Source organism: Pseudopodoces humilis, chromosome 2 (genome assembly GCF_049639895.1).
Source record: "Pseudopodoces humilis isolate 2021_Gansu_Grassland_sample_001 chromosome 2, ASM4963989v1, whole genome shotgun sequence".
Lineage (NCBI taxonomy): Eukaryota > Metazoa > Chordata > Aves > Passeriformes > Paridae > Pseudopodoces > Pseudopodoces humilis.
The window spans coordinates 102,765,717-102,781,776 of record NC_142201.1 but is presented as its reverse complement, the minus strand read 5'-3'; the positions used below and the strand labels follow the sequence as shown (position 1 = coordinate 102,781,776).

The 16,060-nt window shown below is 58.3% G+C and overlaps 1 protein-coding gene across 12 annotated transcripts in view; it reads left to right on the top strand.

The window, feature by feature from the left end:
* The window catches only part of ARAP1 (ArfGAP with RhoGAP domain, ankyrin repeat and PH domain 1), a 35,965-nt gene extending 20,110 nt beyond the window's left edge, over positions 1–15,855 (top strand). For 10 of the 12 annotated variants that reach the window (XM_088051252.1, XM_088051250.1, XM_014253611.2 and 7 more), the window contains 26 exons: positions 15–220; positions 588–694; positions 777–976; positions 1,063–1,148; positions 2,267–2,449; positions 3,392–3,566; positions 4,993–5,127; positions 5,367–5,502; positions 6,006–6,108; positions 6,196–6,391; positions 6,716–6,761; positions 6,970–7,133; positions 7,435–7,647; positions 8,592–8,697; positions 8,921–9,068; positions 9,271–9,354; positions 9,512–9,580; positions 9,738–9,855; positions 10,698–10,811; positions 11,241–11,383; positions 12,711–12,793; positions 13,261–13,311; positions 13,691–13,754; positions 13,945–14,100; positions 15,017–15,054; positions 15,237–15,855. In XM_088051252.1, coding sequence (XP_087907378.1) covers positions 15–220; positions 588–694; positions 777–976; positions 1,063–1,148; positions 2,267–2,449; positions 3,392–3,566; positions 4,993–5,127; positions 5,367–5,502; positions 6,006–6,108; positions 6,196–6,391; positions 6,716–6,761; positions 6,970–7,133; positions 7,435–7,647; positions 8,592–8,697; positions 8,921–9,068; positions 9,271–9,354; positions 9,512–9,580; positions 9,738–9,855; positions 10,698–10,811; positions 11,241–11,383; positions 12,711–12,793; positions 13,261–13,311; positions 13,691–13,754; positions 13,945–14,100; positions 15,017–15,034 — 3,104 coding nt within the window. In that variant the 3' untranslated portion in view covers positions 15,035–15,054; positions 15,237–15,855. The remainder of the gene's footprint in view (positions 1–14; positions 221–587; positions 695–776; positions 977–1,062; positions 1,149–2,266; positions 2,450–3,391; positions 3,567–4,992; positions 5,128–5,366; positions 5,503–6,005; positions 6,109–6,195; positions 6,392–6,715; positions 6,762–6,969; positions 7,134–7,434; positions 7,648–8,591; positions 8,698–8,920; positions 9,069–9,270; positions 9,355–9,511; positions 9,581–9,737; positions 9,856–10,697; positions 10,812–11,240; positions 11,384–12,710; positions 12,794–13,260; positions 13,312–13,690; positions 13,755–13,944; positions 14,101–15,016; positions 15,055–15,236) is intronic. The other 2 variants (XM_088051255.1, XM_014253612.2) reach the window with 2 other exon arrangements.
* Positions 15,856–16,060: the final 205 nt, after the last annotated feature.

Genomic DNA, 16,060 nt, shown 5'->3' with positions numbered 1-16,060 from the left:
CTCTGGCCCCACAGCAGACCGCAATGAGTGGATACGGACCCTGCAGGAGATTGCGGAGGAGCGGAAGAGCAAAGCTCCAGAGAGGACACTGATGTCCTTAGCCACCGATAGTGCCACTGAGCTAGCCAATAAGAGTGGCTTCCTGGAGCTGCGGGGCTTTAAGCACAAACTCTTTGTGGTGGTGTCTGAGGACAAAGTGTTCCTTTACAAGAATGCAGAGGTGGGTTTCTGGGAGGTGCTGTGGTGCTATGAGGGACCCTGATGCTGTTTCAAGGGGGACCCCTTCCCTTTGCACTCCCAGCCTGAGCAGAGAAGCAGTGAGCCAAGGCATTCAGGCCTGCCATCCCTCAAATGGGGACAGCACAGAAGCTAGAGTGCTGCCCTTTGAGCCCTCCCTCTCTGCTAACTCTGAGCCTTGGGATCTCCCAGGAGCATCACACCCACTGTAGCTGCTTCCAGAGTCTGTAGTGCCCTAGGTACCCCCATAATGAGAGCTGGGCAGAGATGGGACAGAGTTACCCCAGCTCCCAGGCACTGGATCCCATCATCCATCCCCCCCTCATCCCTTGCCCACCCTCCCTCACCAGGACTATCAGCTGGGGATTGGCATCACCTACATTGAGATGAATGTGGGGAATGTCAAGGAGGTGGATCGCCGGGGCTTTGACCTCACCACACCATACAGGATCTTCAGGTGAGCCCAGGGTGGGGAGGGGGTGCTGAGGGTGCTGCGCACCCCAAGCCATGGTATATCTCACCCCCATCCCTCCTGGCAGCTTCTCTGCTGACTCAGAACAGGAGAAGGAGGAATGGGTGGAGGCCATGCAGCAGTCCATCACTGAGGCACTCTCCAACTCGGAGGTGGCCGAGAGGATCTGGGCGGTGGAGTCCAACCGCTTCTGTGCTGACTGTGGTTCCCCCAAACCTGACTGGGCCTCCATCAACCTCTGTGTTGTCATCTGCAAGAGATGTGCAGGTACCCATATCCGGAGGGGCACAAATGGGGATCCCCAGACCTTTCCCACCCCAAAACGGGTCCCTAATGGCTCATCTCACTGGTAGGGGAACACCGGGGATTGGGCCCTGGCATCACCAAAGTTCGAAGCCTGAAGATGGACAGGAAGGTGTGGACTGAGGAGCTGATCGAGGTAGTGGCACAGACCAGTCCCAAAAAGTCCTTTTGGGGGGCAACACCCTGTTCCCTGTGCGTCTTGGAGCTGCTGGCAGTGGGCTGGGGGTGCTGGAGCACGGCAGGGCTCTGCCAGGCTGATTGCAGCCCCTTGGGGGGAACACCATGGCGTGGCTTGGCTGGGGAGAGGACCCCCAGCAGCCTTTCATTCTGTCCCTGTGGACACCTGGCAGCCAGCTCAGCATGCCGGCGAGGACAAGCAGCACTTCATGTACCACAGACAGGTAGCGTGTCTTTGTCCGTGGGGACACGGCTGTGGAGCGGCCGGAGTGGCCGTGGGGCCGAGGGCAGAGCAGTGCTCCGAAGCGGCACGGCCGCCGCCGGGGAGGAATGTGTCAGTGCAGCCAGGGCCGGGAATGGGTGGGCGGGGGGAGCTGGGATTCGTTTCAAAACCTAACCTGGCAGCCATTTCCCACCGGCAGAGCTTGCTTGGCTGCCTTCTTCCCATCCCTCCTGCTCAGATCTTGCATTCCTGCTTGGCGTCCCACCCGCGCAGCCCCCGCCTCCAGCATTGCCTGCTCCCCGAGCTCCCAAACGCTTCCAGCTGCTGCTGCGGCTGCTCCCTTTCCCCTCCCCTCTCTGGGAACGCTGCCTGAAACCACCCCAGCATCCCCAGGGCCCCTGCTCGCACCGCCCCTCCTCGACTCTGGCATGCACCCATTCCACCCCTGAGAGCTGCGGGGTGCTGGGAGTCTCCGGTGGGTCTCTGATAAACCTGTTAATGACAGTGCTCAGCTGTGGTTATCGGGGTGGCAAGGGGTCACCAAAAGTGCTTTGAACCTGTCCCCATGGATATTGAGCACCGCCCCACCTCCCACAGCTGGATGCTGCTTTCCAGATGTGATTTTCCGGGCCAGCAAGGGGAGTTGGAGGTTATGGGGGCTGTCAGATGCTGCGTGCCTGCAGTGGGTGGCTGCACCTGCATCCTGCCCACACGCACTCCCCACTCCCCTACACCACCCATGTTCTTCCTGCACCCCATTGTTCCTCCAGGGCAGCACCGTGCCCCCAGCAGAGCCCACCAACGTGCCCTAGCAATATTGTCACATTGGTGTCTCCTTGTCCTTGTCCCCACAGCTCTTCCAGCAGTTTGGCAACATGATGGCCAACCAGTTTTGGGCTGCAAATGTGCCTCCCAGTGAGGCCATCAGCCCCACCAGTGGCAGCCAGGAGAGGAGGCGCTTCCTCATCGCCAAATACCGGGAGGGCAAGTACCGCCACTACCACCCACTCTTTGGCAACCAGGAGGAACTTAACAGGGTCAGTGGCCCCCAGGGGTGGGCACTCGCTTGGGGGTTCTGCCTGGGTGCAAAGTGGTGCTGAGCTGCGTGCTCTTTTGGGAGTGAAGTCTGTGTCCGAGCAGACTGCCCACCATCCCTACCTGCCTGTATCCCAGCCCCCATTGCACACCCTATGTCCTCACTGTGCACCCCAAGCCAAAGCCTGGGGTCTCCAGGAAGGATGAGGCTGCTGTGGGGACAGGCTAACATCTCTGCCGTGGGGTGTAACCAGCTTCATGTCCAGGCTGGAGAGCCTTGTCCAAGATGGGATCTCCCTACCACAACCAGGCAGCCCCAGGGTTTTCTTCTCCCTGGCTTGGAAATTGTTTTGGTGTCAATCTCTGGGCTGGATGGGGCTTAGGGGAGCTGGTGCTGGGGGCACACTCCAGCTGAGGCAGCTTGACATCCCTCTCCAGGAGTACCTGGCTAGCACTCCTGATCACCAGCCATGGCAGCCGTTCCCTGTGCTGGCTGCTGGCAGGGTGCCAAACTAGAGTGTCACACAGGGAATGTCACACAGGGAATGCCATCCTGGCGCTCTGGCTGCTGACCTTCGCCTCCTGCTCTGCTATAGCTTCATTCCTGCCGTAGCTTCCCCAGTGTTTGCACAAGCGGTGGGGGTACACGGCGGGGCCGAGGCAGCCAAGGGAATTCACATGTGGGCTTGTTTGTTTTCCTACTCTGGCTCGGCCAGCCCGCCCTGCTGCCATATGACTTCACCCCGGCTCCTTAAGGGAGGGATTTGCTTCTGGCTCCAAACTTTTTCTTCCAGTTTGAGCCTCCTTTGTTCTGACCAGGCAGCTGGGAGGTGGCCGGGAGGCGCTCACTGCACTCACCCGGCTCCTTTTGCTGGGGTGAGCGCTGCTCCTGCTCCTCGGTGGGAGCCATCAGCTTCACTGCTGGCCTCCTGGCTCTGCTGCAGGCTCTGTGTGCGGCTGTCACCACCAGTGACCTGGCAGAGACGCAGGCTCTGCTCTTCTGTGGGGCATCAGTGACCTGTGACACTGGGGACCCCCAGTGCCCAACACCCCTGGCCCTGGCTGAGAGAAGTGGGCAGAGGCTGCAGATGGAGTTCCTGCTCCACAACAAAACCTCAGGTAAGGGCTGACCCCCTTGAAGCTCCACCATGGGCTCACACCCACTGACAACATTCCCGGAGTTGCCACTGGGGTGTTCTGGGAGACACAGCTATATTTTGAGCTGGTCTCAGCTCTGTGTCCTGCCCAGCAGCTTCCTGGTAGGAGGCTCTCCGTTTGCTGGCACTGTTGGGAGGCTGTGTACCCTGCAAGAGGGAAGAGATGCTTTGGGGAACCCCTATGCCACTGGGGGCTCAATCCCAGCTGGGAACACAGGTCTGAAGCTCAGCTGGGGATGCAGACTGGGGTTGCAGGCACCGGAAGAGATAGGAGAGAGTATTCCCACACTGTCTTGGCATGCTGTGGGCATTCCAGGCAGCTTCAAGGGACATTCCTCTGTCAGATGGGCAGCCCCCACCTGCAGCATGTCCCTGGGGCAGGAGGACTGACCCCCTAACGACCAGTCCCATTCTGCTGGATGTGCACCCCTGCCCCTGAACTTGACTCCAACGGGGGCTGATGGCTCCCATGGGATCTGCACCCTAATACAGACCTTGGGTGGGTGGGCAGGAACACTTGAGCAGGTGGAGCAGAGGTGTGGGGGGCTGGTCAGCACCTGCCAAAGCCATCACTTCCCTCCTTGCCTTAGCAGCCAAGTCTGTCCTGCAGAAGCTGGAATTTGCCCAGGTCTGGGGCTGGCCCAGCTCTTCCTGACATGTTAGCACTGAAGATGTCTGGGAGAGCTGTGAGGCCTCCCAGGCCACCCCAGCGACCCAGAGAAATCCAAAGCTTGGGCTTATACTGCTGGGGACAGCAATCCCAGTGTCCTGGGATTGTTGGGGTGGATGAGCCCAGCACTGTGTGAAGGAGGGCTGTACTGGGAGAGCAGGGATCTGCCTCATCCTGGATTCCCAATCTGTAGAGCTCCAGGCACTCCACACTCTGACTTGGGTGTGATTTAGGGGTGTACCTGCATCCTATCTCTGTTTCATCCCAGAGAATGTGGAGGTTGAGTCTTGCTGGCAAGGTAGGGAAATCAAGGCAGGGGACATGACTGTGATCGGAGGAGGCAGTGACAGAGCCCTGGGCTGTTATTTCAGCTGCAGGAGTCTGATGCTCTGCCCTGCACCTCCTGCAGAGCAGCAGGGTCCTGGGACAGCCTGGGAGGGACCTCAGTGGTGGGGGAGCCTGGACCCCATCTCCCCACATTGTTCCTATCCAGTCCCAGCTCAGTACTTAGGGAGGGGCTTTGGGGAGGACTCAGGATGTGGGATGACTCCCAGGAAGCCTTGGATTTGGATACCAGCACTGTTCTTGCACCTGTGGTGGGAGCTGGGGGTATAGCCTGTGAGATACTCTTTGTGCTGCGATAGGGGAAACCCAACTGCTTTGTGGGGCTGGGGGAGGAGGGCAGCTCCCCATGACAGACTGATCTCCCTGCTTGCAGAGCCACCACGCCTGGAGATGGTGTGCAGTGAGGAGAAGCCCTACTCTGTGCACCTGCCCTCCATAACCCACAATGGCTTCCTCTACAAGACCCCCTCCATGGTCAAGCCCATCAGTGAGCGAAAGGGCCCAGAAGGTACATGTGTGAGACAGGGGAAAGAGAGCTAAGAGATTGACAGAACACCCTCCCGTGTTCTCTCGGGCATTGGAAAGGTGGTGGGGAAGTGCAGCATTATCTGGTAGCCTAGTTTGATGGGTGGTCACATCAGATGTGCACCCAGTGGGTGCTGCTGGAGTGCTCAGGCTGGTTTGGTGGGTGCTGTGGGGTGGGCCAGAGCTCAGGGAGGTTGCTCAGTGCTCTCCTGTGCTGTGCAGAGTTCAGCCGGCGGTGGTGCACGCTGCAGGATGGTGTGCTCAGCTACTATGAGAACAACCGTAACACTGTGCCCAATGGTGAGATCAGGGTGGAGGAGATTGTCTGCCTGGTGAACAACCCACTCCATGCCCATGGGTAAGGCTGCACTCCCCTGGAGCACTCCCACAGCCCCTCTGTTCTTGCAGGGCCTGGCACAGCTGCAGTGGCCCCCATGAGGGGTGCCATGAGGGGACTGTAGTCCCCAACCCCACCAATGGCCCCTGAACCTATGGCTTTGCAAGGATTCTGTGTAAATAATTTACAGTCCCTTTGGAGTGTCTTCCTAATACTTTTGTAACACCTTTGTGACCTCTTTGCAGCTGCTATGTAATCCCTCTGGAACCCTCTGTCCAACTCCTTTGTAACCATTTTGTGGCCCCTGTGCAGTCCCTATGTCCCCTGTTGGAACGTGTCTGGTAGCACAGGGATGCTGGAGTGCCCGAGGCCATGGTGAGGGGATTCCACATTAGATCAGCCATTGTCAGAGATATCAGCAGCCATGCAGCAGGATGCTCCCATCCCTGGAACACCCCTATTGTCCAGCAAGCTCTATCTTACCCCTGTGGGCACCCAGGCTCCCCTTTTCCTCCCTTCTGAAGGATCGAGAGCACGTTTGAGGTGTACACTGAGGCAGATCGACTCTACCTCTTCGGGCTGGAGAGCCCCGACTCTGCTCGAGAATGGCTCAAGTCTATTGCCAAGGTGGGATGCAGGGGCCTGGGGTGGCCCTGGGTGCTGGTGGCAGCTGGACACAATGGTACTGATGGATTCCTCTCCTCCCTGGCTCAGTCCTTTGTCCACCCCTGTGCCGAGGGGCTGCTGGCACTAGACTTTGAGCGGCTTGGCCGACTACATTACAAAGGGGGTCTTACCCTGGAGCATGCCCAGGAGGGCTGGTTTGCCCTGGTCGGCTCCACACTCCATGTCTGCTCTGAGGATGGCTGTCGGCAGGAGCCTCTCCAGCTGCGCAAGCTGCAGGAGCTCTGTGAGTACCCCTGCCCTGCTGGCAGAACCCCCTGGCTGGGAGGGAGGGTGTGTCCCCCAAATCCTGCCCTGGGCTGCACCTACGTTTTGGTGGGAGTCTGGTGGGTATCACTCCTGTGGAGTTCAGTGTCCCTTGAATGAGAGGGAATGCAGCTGCTCTTTATCCTCTCCATCTTCTTCCCCCTCCATCCTCTTTTCCATCCCTGCTTGTCCCATTTGGACTGGAGCTGGACCTGTTGGCAGAGTCTCCCACAGCATGTAGGTCTAGGGGAGCTGTGGCACCCCATGATCCCATAGGTGATGGGCTTCCTGCCTTCCTTTCCAGCCATCCAGGGGGACCATGAGGTTCTGGTGCTGGTGGAGAGGCGGAGGTAAGAGGATGGGGGAGACAGGAGCCCCCCCCCCAAATACCACTCCCTGTTCTGGGGTGTCTTTACCCTCCCTGCCATGACTCTAGACCCCCAAAACTGAGTTGGTATCACCTGCAGGCTCCCAGGGCCAGCCTTCCTGGGGGTTGCAGACATGCAGTGGGGTCTGGGGGAACATGTAGCCCCCAGCTGAGCCCAGGCATGCTGGCAGGACACTGTACATCCAAGGAGAACGGAAGCTAGATTTCCTGGGCTGGGTCCACGCCATCCAGAAGGCTGCGGGCAGCTCGGGAGACACCTTGTCGGAGCAGCAGCTGACGGAGTCGGACGTCCCACTGCTGGTGGATCGCTGCATTGACTACATCACCCAGTGCGGTATGGGTCAAGTCCCAGGGTGCTGGCAGGGACCGGTGTGGCATTCAGTTCACCCCATTGGTGTGGTGTTGTGGGCTGAGAACCCTACATGCTTGTGGTACATGTTTCCCTCCCTCCCTGAATGTCTGCTCCAGCTCTGTGGGAGGGCTTCATCCCTAGCAGGGCTTTGGCTCCAGTCAGAGGAACACCTGCAGGATGGGATACTCTGTGGCACCTGGCAGTGTTTGATGGGGAGCTGGTGGGCCACCAGTGGGGTCTGTCTCCTGCAGAGGGGGTGTCATCCCCACTGGCTTCATCACAGGGCTGACTTCTGAGGGAATCTACCGAAAGAGTGGGCAGAACTCCAAGACCACCAGCCTTCTGGAGGCGCTGCAGCGGGATGCCCGCCGTGTCCGCCTGAAAGAGGGCGAGCACCAGGTGGACGATGTGGCCAACACCCTCAAACGCTTCTTCCGTGACCTTGGGGACGGGCTCTTCACTCGGCAGTGGGCCCCAGACTGGCTGTGGGCAACAGGTGAGCCCTGGGGGCTGCTTGGGGGTCACAGGAGGAGGGATTTGGGCTACCCAGTTCTGTGCAGCCTATTTGTCCCCTTCGTGGGTTGGAGGAACATGTCTGAGCTCCACATGTTCCCCTGTGCTGGGGTCTCAAGTGGTGGGTGGGGTGGGGAATGTGTTCATGTCGCGCCTGTGCAGACTCATGCTCTGGCAAGGGTGGGGCTGAGCCAGGGGAGACAGCCAGACCCCCCTTCCCTTCTGGATCTGCTCACTGGACACTGGGGATGGATTCACCCAGCAGAAAAACAGACGTAAGCTATGGCCCCATGAAGCTGGGATGCTCTGGCTTCAGAGAGCTGGAATGCTCCAGCCTTGTGATGCTTCAGCTCTGTGGAGCTGGGATACTCTGGTTCCATGATGCTGGGATGTTGCAGTCCCTTTAGGCTGAGATACTCTGTTCCTATGAATCTGGAGTGATCTAGCCCTGCAGAGCTGGGATGCTCTGGCCCCATGGAGCCAGGGTGCCCTGGCCTCACAGGTCTGGGATGATTCAGCCCTATAAAGCAGGTGTGCTGTCGCCCCATGGACCTGGGATTCTCCAGCCCTAGGATGCTCTGGCACCTTGGAATTGGAAGGTTCCAGCCCCATGCCACTGAGATGGTCCTTCCCCATTCAGCTAGGGTGCTACAGCCCGATGGAACTGGGACACTCTGGCTGCATGGAACTGGAGTGCTTTGGCTCCATGATGCTAGGTTATTCTGACCCCATGATTCTGGGATGCTTCAGCTCCCAGAATGCTCTGGCTCTGTAGACCTGGGATGTTCTCTGGCCTCATGGATTTGGGGTGCTCCATCCCCAGGCTGGGACAGGAGAGGGGAAGTGGAGTCTGTAGGGAGGATGGTGTGGCCCTGAGCCTTAATCTCTGCTTTGTGCTCTTTCATATTCATTCTTTCCCTCTGGCAGCACTGGAGGATGAGGAGGCAAAGGTTGGCGAGTACCGGCAGCTCCTGGCTGCCCTCCCACCAGTGAACCGGGCCACATTGAAGGCACTCATCAATCACCTCTTCCGGTACGGCATCGACCTGTTGGGCATCAGCCTCTCCACTGTGGAGTCCTTGGTGACTCTGGGGTGTGGGAGAGCCCTCATCCTTTGGTTCATGTCCCCAGCAAGGAAAGGAGAGGACTTTGGGGTCAAGCTGTGCCTGATGCCAAGTGTTGTGTCCTGCACTGGGGTTGAAGGATGGGGTCTGCGGGAGGCTCTGGTGCAGGAGTCTTGACAAAGTTCCCCACAGGATCCAGTGCTTCTCTGGGGAGAACCAGATGACCACACACAACCTGGCCATTGTCTTCGGGCCCACGCTCTTCCAGACGGATGGGAAGGATTACAAGGCAGGACGTGTGGTGGAGGACCTCATCAGTCACTATGTGGAGATCTTTAATGTAGGTTCACCCCTGGGTCCACTGTGTAGACATTCACAGGGAATGGAGAGGTGGAAGGAGGAGGAAGTCAGATCTACTCTGTCTGTAAACATCTTTCTTTGGAGACAATGGGAGAGAGGACCATGTATTTTCAAACCTTGGAAACCCAAAGCTTGGAGCCAGGATAGTCTGGTGAGCCCTGGTGGCTTCTCTTCCCTGGTAGGTCAATGACCAAGAGATGAAGAAGCAGCAGGATGAAATCACAGCCATCATGAAGATGCGGGAGGCATCATCCAGTGGAACACAGGTGGGTCCTGGACATGGGGATGTCTTCTCTTGGGGCCCTCGGTGTCTACTGTGGCATCTCCTGGACATGCCCTGGGCAAGGATGTCCACGCTGGTGGGGGGGATCTCACCCACACATGTGAAGCTGCAGGTTGAAGCACTTTACTGTTGCCCTCCAGCAAGCTGGGGACTTCATCTGCACTGTCTACCTGGAGGAGAAGAAGACAGAGACAGAGCAGCATGTCAAGGTGAGCTGTTGGGCAGAGGGTGAAGAGGGGACAGTGGTGCCCTCGTTGTATGTCCAAGTCTCTGTGGTGGCGTGGGGACTCATACTGAGCTGGTACCTCTGTGGTGTGAGGATGGAAGGGCCCTGGGACTGATGGAGACTTGCCCCCTCCCTCTCAGATCCCAGCTACAATGACAGCTGAGGAGCTCACCTTTGAGATCCTGGACCGGCGGAAAATTGTCATGAAGGAGAAGGACTACTGGAGCTGCTTCGAAGTGAATGAGAGGGAAGAGGCAGGTTAGTGCAGGGGCATAAGGGTGGTGATGAGGGGGAGGAAGATGCAGTGGAGGTGGGGAATGATGTTAGAGGTGGAGATGGGGATAAAGTTAGAGATGGGAATGAAGTGGGGATGAGGATGGAAAGGATGATGGACATGGTGATGCAGATGGAGTAAGGACAGGCATGGGGATAGAAATGCAGATGGAGATGGGAATGGATATAGGGGTGGGTATGAAAAATTTCCCCTTGTGATTGCACCATGGAGCAAACTGGGATGTGCTTCAGGTGCTGAGGGGAGGACATCCTTACCTCATCCAGCTTGCACAAGTTACTGCAGATGGGTGGGAGTTTGGGCCAGGATGTCTGTCTGTATCCTTAGGAGTTCAAGTGCCTTTTGAGCTTTATGGGGAGAGGTGTCCAGGTTCTCCAGCCACCAAAGTGAGCAGCCCTATGTTGCTCTAGGCAGCAGCAAGGGAGAGATCAACAGAAGCAGGATGAGACCCTGGTCCTGCCTGCTAGTGCCTTGAGCTCCTGCTGCCAGTGGGTGGAGGTCAGTCTTTTCTAGGTAACAAGTGACAGCACAAGATGAAATGGTCTCAAGTTATGCCAGGGGAGGTTTAGGCTGGATATTTGAGAAAATTCCTTCAACTAAAGAGTTGTCCAGCCCTGGCACAGGCTGCCCGGGGCAGTGGTGGAGTCAGTGTCCCTGGAGAAATTGATAAGACCTGTAGATGTGGCACTTGGGGACATAGTTTAGTGACAAGACCATGCCAGACCCTCAGGACACAAGTGTGACACTCTCTGTATGGGAGCTGACCCTGGGTACACTTCCTGAGACCTGCCTGTCCCCTGACTGACAGAGCGGCCCTTGCATTACTCGGAGAAAGTTCTGCCCATCCTGCACTGCCTGGGGACAGAGAGTTACCTGGTGGTGAAGAAGCAGATGTCCATGGAGAACATGCTCATCTACCTTGGTGAGAGGCAGGGGCCATGGTCTGGGCAGGGAGAGAAGGGATGGGATGGGATGGCATGGGATGGGATGGGATGGGATGGGATGGGATGGGATGGGATGGGGATTGGATGCGAATGGGGATGCAGAGTGGAGGGGAGGGGATGGAGAAGGGGTTGGGAATGGGGAAGAGGATGGTATGGGATCCATGCAAGTAGACACCAGCTCAGTTAGTGACTCGGAGCCCCCTGATACGGTGTCAGGTCAAATGCTGTGCCCAAAGCAGTAGGGAAGCTGGTCCTGCCTACCCTGCCTGGCCTGGGAGTTGAGGGGAAGTGCCAGAGCTCTGCAGCACTGGAGGGCTGCTGTTATAGGGGATGAGGGTCTGGCTGTGCCCTCCTTGGGGGGCCTGACACCCCAGGGGGGCCAGAGCTGCTTAGGCATGTGCCTCCAGCCAGCAGAGTGGGTGACTGCAAGCACGGCATGATGAAATTCCGGGAGGAGAGGAACCTGTTGGGGCTTGGACTGAGCACTGGCTTCCATGATCGCTACTTCATCCTCAGCCACTCCTGGCTGCGCCTCTACAAGGAAGTGCGGGTGAGCCCTGCCTTCCCCTTCCCCTTCTTCCCCTTCCCCTTCTTCTCCTTCCCTTCCCCTTCTTCCCTTTCCCCTTCCCCAGCCCTTCCCTGGCCTGCCCTGCCACACTGTGACTTTGTGGGGATTCCCTGAGGAGCCATGTGGGCTGGCCTCGCTCAGGCAGTGCAGGCAGCAATGGGGTTACCTTGGCACAGGCAGTGCGGGCAGTGCCAGAGAAGGGCTGTCACCCAGACCTGGAGCAGATCCCAGAGCCCCTGGTCAGTGCCAGGGGACATGCTGGCATACTGGCTGTGCAGGGACAGCCACTCCCTGCCCCCTAGTTCCTGGTCGTCCTGATCTGACACTGCAGCCTAGCACATTACCACTCCATCCTTACGCCCTGTCTGTGGGCACAGGGGGGCTGCAGGGAGGGGTCCCCCACCTCTGCTTTAACCCCTCTCCTCTGCTGAACAGAGCCTGAGGCAGTGGAGCCCCACCTTGGAGAGCACGAGTAGGGAGGGGAACAGGGGGCTTAGCTGGGGTGCAGAGGCACCCATGCCCTCTGTCCTTAAAAGTCTGCCCAGGGTTGGCCTCAGATCCAATGCAGGGTCAGTCCCACATCCAGTCCCGCAGCACACATGTGACAATCACTGGAACTGTCCCCGCTGCTACCGTCTCTCCCCATTTGGCCCTTCTGGCTTGAGGGTCACGCTGTCCTTCACTCCAGGCAGCCAGAGCTGGGTCTGGGGAAGGGAGCAGAGAGGATGGGGATGGGCTGAGATGCTTCCCCATCCCACAGGCATTGGATTGGGCTCTTGTAAGTCAACACTGCTTGCATGTGAACATGGATGGAGGGTCCCCAGGGTCCCCAGTGTGGCACCTGCTTCTGGGTCATGGCAAGGCATAGCCAGCGCTGGAAGGGTCCTCATACTGTGCCATGATGGCAGTGGGACATTTAGGAATGTGCTCTGGGTACAGATCCACCACTGCCATGGCTGTGGCTGTGATGCTGAGGAGGCATATGATGTAGGATCCCATGGGGAATGTCTAGTGCCAGGCTCTTGAGACCCTGTCACAACGTGCCCGTGCTCGTCCCAGCTCTGAAGGCAGCCAGCACTGTCTAGGGGGTGCAGGCCCCTGTGTCCCTTTCCTGCTACCTGTGGCCCTTGCCATGGGTGACAGACATGCTCTGCTTCACGCTGGGCTTCACCCTCCTCCCTGTCACCACATCATTACAGCTTTTCCTCCCTGCTGGGGGACAGACCCTATCCCAGCAACGGTGGGGACTGTGCTGGATGGGGACAGGTCTGACAGCCACCAGCCCAGTGCCGGTTCCCTGTTCCCCCAGAGTCACAAGCCGGAGAAGGAGTGGCCTGTCCGAAACCTGAAGGTTTACCTGGGTGTTAAAAAGAAGCTTCGACCTCCGACATGGTGAGCAGCAAAGGGGTGGCCTGTGGGGCTGAAGGATGAGGATAGGAGTGGAGATGGGAACAGGGGAAAGGGCAGAGACAGTTTTGGCTGCTGGACCCATCCCCTGCTGGCCAGGCCTCCTGCCACCAGGTGTCAGACCAGCCCTGTAGGACGCTGCTGCAGCCCTGTCCAACCAGCAGGGACTGGGCTGTCCCCAGCCCTGTCCTCAGCCCTGCATTCAGTGCTGTCCCTGACCTCTCTTTCTCCCGAGCCCTGTTCTGGCACTGTCCCCGGGGGTGTTTGTAGGACTGTGGGGATTTGCAGAACTGAGGGAGGGTTTGTGGGGCTGGAGGGGGCAGTTGCAGGGACAGCGGGGGGTTTGCAGGGATGGGGGTTGGCAGGGATGAGAGGGGTTTGCTGGGGTACTTGGTCAGCAGAAGAGGGCAGCACGGGCTGTTTGGATTCATGATTTCACTCCCCTCTTCCAGCTGGGGCTTTACAGTATTCTACGAAAACGAGAAGCACGAGAAACAGCAATGGTGAGGGAAGGCGACACGGGATACTAAACTTATCCCTGGGACAGACAGACACGTGGCAGCTCTCTGGAGCCTTTGCCATGGCAGGGGGAAATGGGGAATCATGTAAATCATGAAATTATTTGGATGGGAAGTGACCTTGACGATCATCCAGTTGCACCCTCCTGACATTGGCGGGGACATTATATGTGTGGAGACAGCCTGTCTGAGCACTCATGGCCCCATACAGTTCCCCCCGGGGCCTGTGGCTGTCCCCTTCAGTCCCCTGGCGTCTCATGCAGAGCAGCTGAGGTCTCTGGAGCAGGCAGGTGTCCCTGGAGTGGGCTGAGGGGACACCTTACTTGCCTCCACCTCCTCCTCTGGCTGCTGACACTTTCCACAGGTACCTGTGCTGTGACACCCAGGCCGATCTGCGGGAGTGGTTTGCCACCTTCCTCCAGGTTCAGGTAGGGAGTGGGACAGATGATCACTCCCTGTAAAAGTGGGGCATCCCATGGGGGACAGTCCCAGAGGAATGCTTGGCCAGCAGAAACTCTTTGGGGTATCCAAGAATCCCTAAACACTAGCACCCCAGAGCAAAAGAGAGGTCCTGGGCTGGATAAATCTCCAATCTCTCTCTGTCCCCTCTGTCTGCAGAATGGGGGTGCCCTGTGGCCCTTGGAGCATCCCAAGATGCGGGTGGCACAGCCTCAGCAGGATGCCAGGTTGGGTAACATCTCCCTCATCCCGCTGCGGGGCAATGAGAGCGAGATGAGGAACAGTGTGGCTGCTTTTGCTACTGACCCCCTAACTGTGAGTGATCCAGGGCACTGGATGGCCCTTCGTGCGGGGTTGCATCCCTCCTGCATCACATGTTGGGGGGGGTCCTGGTCTCAAACCTGGGTGGGGGATATCCTGGCTCCCATTCCTGCTCCCATTACTTACGTACTGCGTCATCTCCAGTAATGGATTGGGGCCGGGGGGGCTAGCTGATCCTTTGGGGGATGGTGGGGTCTCCTGTGTCCAGGGGGTCCCAAACCATGTGATGCAAAAAGAGGGGATGCTGCCAAGCTCCTGATTTTTCCTCTAACAGGGGTGGGTTTTCTGTCCTGGTCACAGATCAGCTCCCCATCCTGCTGTCTTGTCTGTCTGCAACAGCTGTCCTGCCCGCTGGCTGTCACCCGTCGAGTGTCAGTCAACCATGCGGGTGCTGGTGCTGAACTCTTGCCCAGCCACGGGGGCTGGTGGTGGGGCAGAGATGATCCCACCACCTCCAAGCCAGTCACTTGGGCCCTCGTTGCTGTTATAAACCAGGGGACAGGGCTGTGCCAGGGGGATCCTCCAAAGGCACCCAGTGGGTGCTCAGGGATTCGCCAAGGGCAGAGAGCAGCATCTTTGCTGCCCTGGAACCCCTGCACAGGCTCAGGTTTATAATGGAGGGCAATGGGGAAGCCTCCAGGGGCTTTGCTGTGGGCTGTGCTTCACAGTGTGCTTGTGGTGGTGTGGTCTGGTACAGGGGACCAGCACACCAGGGCTCCCAGGGGACAGTGGGTGAGTGTCCCCTGTCACGGGGAAGGGGTGCTGGGACTGCAGTGACCCTGGGGCAACTATGGTTTCTCTTGCTGGGGGTTTTCCCTGAGTCCCTCTGGGTACCATGCTGCCAGTGATGCCCAGACAGAGGAGGAGGATGCTGAGGATGAAAGGTGATCTGTCTGCCCTTTGTCCCCAGCTTCTGCGGAACGTCTGAGCTGGAAAACTGACACGCCAGTGAGTTTCCCTCCTGCCTGCACCCTCTGTCCTGATCTGGTGACAGCAGGAGCCAAATGGCTCTGTCTGTCCTATTGCCATCCTGGCTTGGGAACATGGCACATGTCCCCAAAGGTGGAAAGGGGTTGAAAGTGCCTGCTCTGTCCCCTTCACTGACTCTTTGCTCTCCACTTGTGCCACAGGTTCATCTCCAAGTGGGGCAGCCCTCGGGGTTCTGCGCCAGCCCGGCACCTGCCAGGAGTCCTGTTCCTCCAGAGCCTTCACTGGGCCCTCTCACCTTCCACTGTGGGGACCACAGGCAGCCAGGAGGGGAGATGGCAGCAAGGCCACCCCCCTGCCGCAGTAGAGCTGGGCTTGGGAGCCATTGCCAGACAGCCCACAGGATGTCAGCCCCCCGACTCAGTGTCCCAGCTGCCTTTGGCCACCACTTCTTTTCCCAGCTCCAGGAGGAGAAGCAGAGCCTGGCTGGGAGCTGCAGTCAAGGGCTTTTACGTTTCTTCTTCCATCCCCTATTTTGAAGTCTTTCTCTAAAATTGTAAGGCAGGTGGGAGCTGCCCTTCCTGTGGGATGCAGGACTAGCCCATCCCATGGGATGCATGCCTGGCCCCAGGCACCAGCATCATCATGCTCGTGTTACTTTATGCCAGGTAGGACAGGGTGACAAGAGCCTCAATATTCACCCAACACTGGGAAGGGCGTGCCCCATGTCTCTGTCCTCCATCCATCAGGATGGAGATGGTAGGAGCAGCCCCTGCGTCCCACTGCTGCCTCTTGATGATATTAAAGGTCTTAAGAAACTAAGTGGGAGTGTTCATGTCTCTGCCAGCCACACAGGGCAGGGAACACCAGGAGCTGGCAACCTGGAAGTGCAGAGGGATGGTCCAAGATGCACCTGCTGGGCTGTTGCCAGAGAGTGGGTGCCATGGAGAAGGCAGTGAGCAGTGAGCTGCCCTTTTGGGGACAGAGCAGTGGCACAACAGTCCTACAATCCTCTGCCAGGATTGCT